The sequence below is a fragment of the Leguminivora glycinivorella genome, chromosome 17, assembly GCF_023078275.1.
Source record: "Leguminivora glycinivorella isolate SPB_JAAS2020 chromosome 17, LegGlyc_1.1, whole genome shotgun sequence".
In the NCBI taxonomy this organism is placed as follows: Eukaryota; Metazoa; Arthropoda; class Insecta; order Lepidoptera; family Tortricidae; genus Leguminivora; species Leguminivora glycinivorella.
Window position 1 is genome coordinate 7,401,552 of NC_062987.1, and position 10,454 is coordinate 7,412,005.

General features: G+C 38.3%; 2 protein-coding genes across 2 annotated transcripts; both read right to left on the reverse strand.

The window, feature by feature from the left end:
- Positions 1 to 861: 861 nt before the first annotated feature.
- LOC125235435 lies at positions 862 to 2,317 on the reverse strand. The gene is made up of 3 exons (XM_048142001.1): positions 2,023 to 2,317; positions 1,691 to 1,883; positions 862 to 1,326 (listed from the first exon to the last, which is right to left on the reverse strand). The coding sequence occupies exons 1-3, from the start codon at positions 2,278 to 2,280 to the stop codon at positions 1,016 to 1,018; spliced, it is 762 nt and encodes a 253-aa protein (XP_047997958.1). The 5' UTR covers positions 2,281 to 2,317; the 3' UTR covers positions 862 to 1,015.
- A 349-nt stretch (positions 2,318 to 2,666) lies between these two features.
- On the reverse strand, positions 2,667 to 4,895 carry LOC125235450. The gene is made up of 3 exons (XM_048142020.1): positions 4,599 to 4,895; positions 3,526 to 3,718; positions 2,667 to 3,096 (listed from the first exon to the last, which is right to left on the reverse strand). Exons 1-3 carry the CDS (start codon positions 4,860 to 4,862, stop codon positions 2,783 to 2,785), a joined length of 771 nt encoding a protein of 256 aa, XP_047997977.1. The 5' UTR covers positions 4,863 to 4,895; the 3' UTR covers positions 2,667 to 2,782.
- Between the last annotated feature and the right edge of the window lie 5,559 nt (positions 4,896 to 10,454).

The window sequence follows — 10,454 nt, forward strand, 5'->3', positions numbered from 1 at the left end:
GACTGATTGATTAATCCACAGCTCTACACCGATTAAATACTGACCTGTTAAAGTTGTCGTTTTCAGCTGATGAAAGCATAGGTATGTGACGTCCTCATGACAATGTATGACTGATAGCCAGCTGGTAACCATAACATTCATATAATTTTCATAAAAATATTGAGTATTGGTATTGGAAGAGAAACCGGTACCACGGTACTGATTGAAGGTCGAGTATAATAGCTATATCTGTCTCTTTTTAGTTTGGTATGCTTCATAAGAGTGTTCAGGATAACAAAATGATATTTTTCCTTTAAACCTTTGGTTTATATTTTTTCTATTGGGTAACTATTGGCACAGTATAATAAAGAGAAACCACGTGGTGAGAGATCTATTGGTGAAATGCCATTTTTGACAATGACAGATCTTATCATATCGTTATGATATATTTAATCTTTGTGTTATCAGTGAAGCGAATCCGGGCCCGTAGACAGCATGCAAATGGTCGATTGACGCATTATTATGATCTGTTAGCGTGCCATAGTTATCATTATCTTTCGCTCTTCCGTATATATAAGACTTGCGTTTTGGCCACCGAGCGTTAGCAATTGGCCACAGGACGGATAAGTTACTCGTACTCATGGTATGATATCGCCTAGCCTTAACCCGTATGACATCATTCTAGTAATTTTAGTGTGAGTAACCTAATTTGGGCACGGCCATAAAATACCTGAATCATAAGTTGATCGGAGTCGGAACAAAATTTCACAATTTGACTTTAAGACAAAGCAGGAAAGAATTGTTAAATCTATTTTACATCTTAAAATCCTCTAAGCATCCAACATAACTTTAAGGTGTCAGTACACAATTAAAACAAATATATACATGAGGATTCAATAATTTATTTTGTTTTCTAATATAAAGTCACAAATAGCCCCACGCATAACGTAACTCCAAAGTAACCAGTATATTGTATTTATTAAATAAAATAAAAAATATGAAAAGTGCCTTACATAGTTGAGATTCAAGTTGCTTATTAGTTAGTAAATAACCCACGTCCTTTCTTAAAGAACGATATAAAAGGGTTGATGACGATGATAGCAGTATAGGTGGCAACGAAGACGATCATTGCCGTGGTGAAGTCATCAGAGGCCCAGGTCCTGAACATGTTCTTGTCCAAGCCGTAGCACAGGGTGATGGAAGCAGCGGAGAAGCCGACAATGCCGAAGCAGATGTGGGTGAGCTTGGATAAATTTGGCGACAGTCGGAGACCTCTGAGCTCGTTGGCGTAGAGTGACGCGAGTCCGTTTACCAGTGCTACTGACGTGAATACCATGGAAACCAGGGCTGCAAAGAATAAAAAAAGTTTTATTTCATGTGCTAAACTGATTGTGGCAGTAATAACAAATAAAAAGCAGATTTAAACTGAAATAGATACCAAACACCTAAATGAAAGCGGCGGAGCCGAGAATCAAAACGTGCTTACCCCGACCGTATGGTATGAACCCGTCGAAAATTCTCTGCTGTACCTATTATGTAATCCCTGAAGGCTAGGCGCCTTTGAATTTGAAGTACTTAACTGATAGCTTTTATATTTCATCTACCTATACTCTAGTAAATTTCGTATCATTCACATTCCATTCGTCAGTACCAGATGTTTTCTGTGCTCTTAAAGATAATTAACTGTCCATTGTAAGTAGCAAAAACACACCAAATTGTCCGTGCATAGTATTCCAATGTACAGTCTTGTCAAGGATCTTGATAAAGCAACCGGCCAAAGCCAGGCTGGAGCCAAGAATCTGCAGGATCCAGTGAGCACGACGCCGGTGCACCAGCGTCAGTCGCGACGACCAGCTGTTGTGGGGGCTCAGGCTAAGGATGGCTTGGGTCATCAACAGGTGATACTGGAAAAAATGATAATAAAGTTTAAAAAAAAAAACGTTTCACGAATCAAACATATGGGGTTGGGGTGCCACAGTATTACAATATATTATTATTGTTAAATATTGCTTTGCGATAAAATATGTTAAAAATGTAACTCACCCCAAGGACGCACAAAGTGATGTGTCGCGGCGTAGCACCAATTGGAAGACCATTACGCATCGTGAAAAGCAACATTACTCCCACTGTCATCCCTATGAGAATATGAGCAATTTGATTCAACGACGATTGAAAGATATTCAGCTTGTAATCATCTTTAGATGTCGATAAAAATTGGGGAGCTTGGTTGCTTTTGTCTGCCCCATTATATACTATTTCAGGGTCGCCATCAATGGGTGGATCAGTTGCGTTTGGCGGCATTTTGACCAACAGTCATCGAATTGGCAAAAAGAACGACTACTTTGAAAGATAAGAATAGTGCTTTTATATAATATCCCCTTATCATCGCACCGATACGATGATGTATCAACCGATTAGGGCCGATATGACCTAAACTAATCTTTAAGAGAAGAAAACCGACTTCTCTTAAGTGTGTGAAATGTTATTTAAATAATTTATAACCCAAGTGCATGTCATATTAAGTCATTTTAATTATTTAACAGTTCCATTTACTGATAACTCGTAATAAGCTCGTTTAAATTAATCCAGTTGAATCTTCAGCCTGGATTCCTTGCCAATGACAGTTTAGGTATCTAATCTGTAGTAAAAATTACTTTGCAGGGTATTAACGAAATGAAAAGATCTGAATTGATAAGTATTTTATTTGGTCTATCAATATGATTTTGAGTGTACATACACTGATTACATTACTTACATAAATAAATATAATATGGGAGAAATTGGCTGAGATTCGACATTTCTATTAATTATTTTTAAATAATCCTCTGCTCTTACTAAAGAAGGTGATAAACGGGTTGAGGATGATAATGAATGTTAAAGCGCCAACAAAACTGATCATTGCCGTGGTAAAGTTACTGGAGGCCCAGTTTCTGAAACTGTTCTTGTCGAAGCCATAGCAGAGGGAGATGGATGCAGCGGCGAAAGCGACGATGCCGAAGCAGATGTGCGTGAGTTTGGAGAGGTTAGGTGGCAGGCGGAACTTTCTGAGCTCGTACGCGTAGAGCGACGTCAGGCCATTTACCAGTGATACTGTTGTAAACACTATGGACACCAATGCTGCAAAAAAACAACGTTAAGTAAATTTGTCATGGTATTTACAAATTTGGTCCAGGATTCTTATAATTTCATTAAAAAATAGCGTATTATGCAGATAAAGGTAAGATAAGGGAATTGTAAAATACTCTTACAGTATCGGCCATCAACTTCGATTCCAATCCTTGGCCTAACTCTTTGTCTTAAATGGGTATTTCTCCAATCGTTTCAACCACTCTGACATGGAATAATTGACTTCGGTGGCAACATTTTTAATGTGAATCCCAGAGCTACATGAAATTTTGTCAATTTGAGTAGAACTTCCGGATTTCTACCAGAAGGAGATTTCTATATGAACGGGATTCGGGTAATAATGCTGCCAACGAAGTCAAAGCGCGTGAAGCGCTCAGAGAAATGCCCAAATAATCTTGTTCAATATAAAAGAAAACATACCAAACTGTCCATGCAAAGTATTCCAATGCACACTCTTGTCCAGGATCTTGATGAAGCAACCGGCCAGAGCTAGTCCAGAGCCGAGAAGCTGCAGGATCCAGTGTGCGCGCCTCTTGTCCACGTATTTGAGCCTTGAAGACCAGCCATTGTGGGGACTGAGGCTGAGAATCGCTTCGGCCATTAAAAGTTGGTACTGTAAGGAACGAATGGAGCTGAATTTCACAAATAAAATAAAATAAATGAATATTATAGGACCTTTTTATTTTTACACAGATTGATGAAGCCCTCGGTATGCTCCAGAAGGCTTGTGTTATGGGTACTCCGACAACGATACATATCTGATATCATTTATAAGCATTTAAACATGTAGAAAATATCCATGACTTACGAAGAAATGTCTGTTTTTATAACACAAATACTTAATTGCTATTTACCGGGATTCAAACACAGATAGAACATCAGCTCAGTAAGTCTACCTACTAGTAGAAGGTAGGTCACTAACCACTAGGCCAGACCAGTTGTCAAAGTTTTATGACTTGGTAGTATCTATGTATAGGTAATGTAATGTGTATCTCATTTCACTGAGTATTCCAATCAAATCTTATAATTTCTATAATTTAACAAAATACATCTAACTTTTAACTTCTGATAATTTCGAACAAAAAATTTAAAAGTGGAAAATGTCATCTAATAAGAAGAAGTTTAACACTCTTAGATGTCGCTATTCTACATTCAAGTCTCACCCAAGGCAGACATTTTCCACTTTTAAATTTACATCTAACTTATTCTACATGGCTCTTGTGGTTGGAATTCCTTAATAAGTTAATGTTGTTTAATAAAATGTGGATTTCTTAAGATTTATACAAACGAAAAACATTTAAATTCAAATCTTTTGGCGTTTCCATATGAAATAAATATTTTCATTAATATTTAATATCACTTTAAGAATTGTATTTAATCAATATATATTATATTACATTGTATTCTGGCAATTCAACAGTGCTTTAATACTATCTAACCACTATCTAAAGTCACATACACACACTACACTTTGTTGCTGTATAAAGACTTACCCCCAAAACACAAAGAATAATATGTTGCGGTGTCGCACCGACTGGAAGACCATTGCGAAGCGCAAACAGTAAGCTCACTCCAGCTGTGACTCCAATAAAAATGTGTGACAGCAGATTCAAAGTCGACTGTATAATATTCAGTGTATAGTTTTCCTGAGAAGCTGCTACTGCAGGCTGGGAATCAGCTGGTTTCCCAAGCTCGGTTCCATTATAAACTTTCTCAGGGTCTTGTTGAAATGGTATATCAATTACGTTTGGAGGCATTTTGAGATTAAAATTTGAAACCGACCGACGTGATTAAGTAGCAAGAACTGCAACCGGAGAAGTAATGAGGAGCTTTTATATAAAAATTGCTGACTATCAATCGACATGGCTGATGGGAAAAGATTGCAATGCTACGTTTAATTGTTAATTTCCTTAATTTAGATAATTAAAGGAATAGATAAGATATCAAATACCTAAACTCACTCTGCATTCGGGCAGGTGCACGCGATTATCAATTTCGTTGAATATCTCTACTAGGCATGTAATGAAATTATTTAGGGTACTCCAAACACCAAGTTTATAGTATTTTATGCAACAGGCGTTTAAAGGAGGTCAAAAAAGACGAGTGACGTGGGTAACAATTTGAGGCGGAGCCATTTATTAAGCCACGAGTATTTTTTGACTCAGTTAAACACCGTTGCATACAATATTTTTTCTACGACCATGCACTTAGTTTTTAATAGTTTTCTTGAATAAATTTCGTGACATTCACACGATATCCTGTATTTTGACGCAAAGGTTTGCACTGTCAGCTCAGCTGCCCAAAGCCTTACCGCGCAGCGCGCACGCGCGCAGTAACGTTATAACAATGCGTTGCCATGGTTACAAAGCCAAACAATGCGTTTTCAGTTTTTTCGATACTGTGCGCATGCGCGGAAAGCCGGCGGACGCTGGCTTTGGGCAATAGACTTTTATGTAGGGTTTTAAAGATCTATGCACGACCCTTGAAATGACGAATAACATGAAATTGAATGAAAAATTGAAATGATTAATAATCACACGTAGGCATGGCATGTATGCTTTTAACGCGACAACGCTGCACCGAAATTCTAGAGATTTTACGATAGGTATACATAGCGTATCAGCTAGCTTTGAACAAACTGTTTCACGCCACTATCAGTGTTGGAGTGGCATCGGCGCTTTCAAAGATGTTGAAGTACCTACAGGATATTAGAAAGCTCTTATGCTGTAAAATGAGATGGAAAAGTACGTCTTGTGTGTGTGCTGAAAACGTGGACATGGAATAATATTAGTGTCTAAAAATAGGCTAATTTAAACGTTATTATTATTAACGAAGCAATGACATGGGGTTCTTCAAGAAGTATGAGGGGAAGTGGCTCCCCTGATGTTTCTTATGTCTATGAGCGGCAATGACTGCTTGCCATCAGGCGGCTCGTCTGCTCGTTTGCTACCTATACCATAAAAAAGCAAGATAGAGAGCGGAGTCTTTAATATTAATTCTTGAATTTACTCTGTAAATAACAAACACGGATCCCTCATTTCTACAGCGTGTGTATTCCATACGGGCATTCGTCTTAATAACGATTACTATCGGACCCAAGGAGCCTAACTACATGTTTTCTTTTTGAACAGACGAGATTTTTTTTCATACATAATAATTCAGCACGCAATTAATGTATTACGTCCACATCAATTAGGGTACCTACCTAATTGTCACTACGACAGGACGTTTATGTCATGTGAAATTAAGTTGGACGGCGTACATTGCCGCTTGGTTAGATTTAAAAAAAATAATTACTCTTAATTAATAACACTTTTTAACAAAATAAATATCCTATACGATGCGTTTGATCAGATAGTATAACTGGACACATTATTCGCCCGTATGGAATCCACACGCGGTATAGAATACTGTGCAGCGTGCTAAGCATGACAGATGATAGGGTAATTGATTTTACTTGTCTATTAATATCTAACATAATTACGGATAATACAAGAAATGTGCATGCTTGTTGTGTGCGCGTACGCGTGGCTAAGTTGTAGTTTCTTAAATTCTGCATTTTTGTATTTTAAAACGATGATATAATTCTATTATAGAGGTATTACCTCGCTTGACAATTTAGTGGATACATAGTCAGTCAGGTACTCTTGATCATAATAGTACAACAATATTATACAAGTGCGGAAAAAAGGAAAATTGAACGAGTTCCGCCTGAGGACAGAAAAAAATGTATAACTACCTAAGGGACCGGCCACATCTAAGAGACGCATGTCCTGAGGTGCGGAACGGACGTCCGCGCCACGCCGCCTGAATGTAATTCAAAAAAACGTTCTCCTCAGTACATTTTGTATAGGAAGGACATAAGACGCGCCGCCAAGCGGCGCGGCGCGCGCCACGCCGCCGCCTGTAATGTACTGAGGAGACGTTTTTTTGAATTACATTCAGGCGGCGTGGCGCGGACGTCCGTTCCGCACCTCAGGACATGCGTCTCTTAGATGTGGCCGGTCCCTTAGGTAGTTATACATTTTTTTTCTGTCCTCAGGCGGAACTCGTTCAATTTTCCTTTTTTCCGCACTTGTATAATATTGTTGTACTATTATGATCAAGAGTACCTGACTGACTATGTATCCACTAAATTGTCAAGCGAGGTAATACCTCTATAATAGAATTATATCATCGTTTTAAAATACAAAAATGCAGAATTTAAGAAACTACAACTTAGCCACGCGTACGCGCACACAACAAGCATGCACATTTCTTGTATTATCCGTAATTATGTTAGATATTAATAGACAAGTAAAATCAATTACCCTATCATCTGTCATGCTTAGCACGCTGCACAGTATTCTATACCGCGTGTGGATTCCATACGGGCGAATAATGTGTCCAGTTATACTATCTGATCAAACGCATCGTATAGGATATTTATTTTGTTAAAAAGTGTTATTAATTAAGAGTAATTATTTTTTTTAAATCTAACCAAGCGGCAATGTACGCCGTCCAACTTAATTTCACATGACATAAACGTCCTGTCGTAGTGACAATTAGGTAGGTACCCTAATTGATGTGGACGTAATACATTGCGTGCTGAATTATTATGTATGAAAAAAAATCTCGTCTGTTCAAAAAGAAAACATGTAGTTAGGCTCCTTGGGTCCGATAGTAATCGTTATTAAGACGAATGCCCGTATGGAATACACACGCTGTAGAAATGAGGGATCCGTGTTTGTTATTTACAGAGTAAATTCAAGAATTAATATTAAAGACTCCGCTCTCTATCTTGCTTTTTTATGGTATAGGTAGCAAACGAGCAGACGAGCCGCCTGATGGCAAGCAGTCATTGCCGCTCATGGACATAAGAAACATCAGGGGAGCCACTTCCCCTCACCCTCATACTTCTTGAAGAACCCCATGTCATTGCTTCGTTAATAATAATAACGTTTAAATTAGCCTATTTTTAGACACTAATATTATTCCATGTCCACGTTTTCAGCACACACACAAGACGTACTTTTCCATCTCATTTTACAGCATAAGAGCTTTCTAATATCCTGTAGGTACTTCAACATCTTTGAAAGCGCCGATGCCACTCCAACACTGATAGTGGCGTGAAACAGTTTGTTCAAAGCTAGCTGATACGCTATGTATACCTATCGTAAAATCTCTAGAATTTCGGTGCAGCGTTGTCGCGTTAAAAGCATACATGCCTTGCCTACGTGTGATTATTAATCATTTCAATTTTTCATTCAATTTCATGTTATTCGTCATTTCAAGGGTCGTGCATAGATCTTTAAAACCCTACATAAAAGTCTATTCCCCAAAGCCAGCGTCCGCCGGCTTTCCGCGCATGCGCACAGTATCGAAAAAACTGAAAACGCATTGTTTGGCTTTGTAACCATGGCAACGCATTGTTATAACGATACTGCGCGCGTGCGCTCGTCAGTACATTACAGGCGGCGGCGTGGCGCGCGCCGCGCCGCTTGGCGGCGCGTCTTATGTCCTTCCTATACAAAATGTACTGAGGAGACGTTTTTTTGAATTACATTCAGGCGGCGTGGCGCGGACGTCCGTTGCGCGCCCCGAGACACGCGACGCTTAAGTGGGAACGCTGCCTAATATTGTGGACAACTCTAGGTGTCTTATCCAGTTTTGAGATTATTTATACTTGTCAAATAATAATGACTTAAAAGGGACTAGACTATTAAAGATAATTGAATAAGATTTAATTTAATACCTTTCATGAACAGTTTTAAATGGCTCCACATTTATTATAGTGCTTAAAATGAAATGTTCGAGGCAATCTTAGAAACAAACGAGTATGAAATCAATAACTTGCATCGGGGCTATCTATATTGGAGTCCAAATGAGAATAAACACTTATTTAGCTCTGCGTGGATCTATAAATAATCCGATGCGCCAAAGCGGACGTTTCGACAAATTGCGGACTATTCCACTGGGGACTCGGAATAAAAAATTAAAATTTTGAAAAAACCCCGACCGCGACATATTGGACCGATTTTAATAAAACATGGCTAAGAACACTCCCGACTCACTGAGCTTTCCGACAAAAATAAATAAATCTAAATCAGTTCATCCGTTCGGGAGCTACGATGCCACAGACAGACACACACATACACAGACAGACAGACAGACAGAGACAGACAGACAAACAGACAGACAGACAAACAGACAGACAGACAGACAGACAGACACGTCAAACTTATAACACCCCGTCGTTTTTGCGTCGGGGTTAAAAACGGGTGTTTAGTTATGTAGGTACCGTAGTACTTAGACCTAGTGGATAGTGGCCTTGTCTGCTAACCAGTCTGGAGTTCGAATCCCGGTAAGGGCATTTATTTGTGCGGTGAACACATATTTATTCATGAGTCATGGCTATTTCTATGTACAGTAATACGAGTACCTATGTATTTATCTATTTATGTTTGTACGAGTATATCGTCGCCTAGTAAATGGGTACTTAGTTTGGAGCTGAGTTCTGTGTTTATTAAAGTTGCGAATAAAAAATACCATAAATACTGAATTACTGATGTACAATTTTAAAACAATTGCTGATATTCCATGTAGCACCCCTTCATTGTTAAGAATGGTACTAAAACTTGAGCAGTGGCATGTGCTCGGCCTACCCCCTTTGAGAACACAGGTGTGTAATGTAGCACCCAGTTGAAGTTTACTTAGGTACCATTTATTTATTACGTATGACGATTTTCAACAGATTTTGACTCCCTCTAATAATTTGCTTTTGTTTCGAATTATCGCACTTATATTTATAGTTATTATAGGTATATAGGTAACTATTTTATCAGCACTCGCATGACACGCGTTATGCGAAATACGATTATCTTAATCTTGGGTATTTTTGTGATCTTACATAAGAGCAATCAATACTTCCTTCCCCGTGTAAAGAAAAATAATAGTAGACTCCCCTCTCCCCCTCCCTATACAAATCTCAGTAGTAGCCGCTAATAACAATTTAGTTCGGAAACAAATATTTTATACCACGAGTAACTTTGACACGAGACACTAACACGAGTTTTTGACTGACGGAATTAAGAGGATACGGTAGCGAAAATGCTAAAATGGAAAGGAGCCCCCCTTTCAACTTGGGAATTTTAGTTAAATATACAAGTGTTATTAACTAGATTTATCGAAAAAAATTATCCATTAAGAACAACTCAGTCAAAATATATTTCAAAAAAATCTTTAAAATCGAGGTTCCACTCTCGACTCTTTCCTCATTCAAAACTTAATAAATCGGAACGAAATTTGAGAATCTGAATAACAATGAAATAATCTATGTCGAACTGTTTAGCTTTTTTGGTTAATTGTTA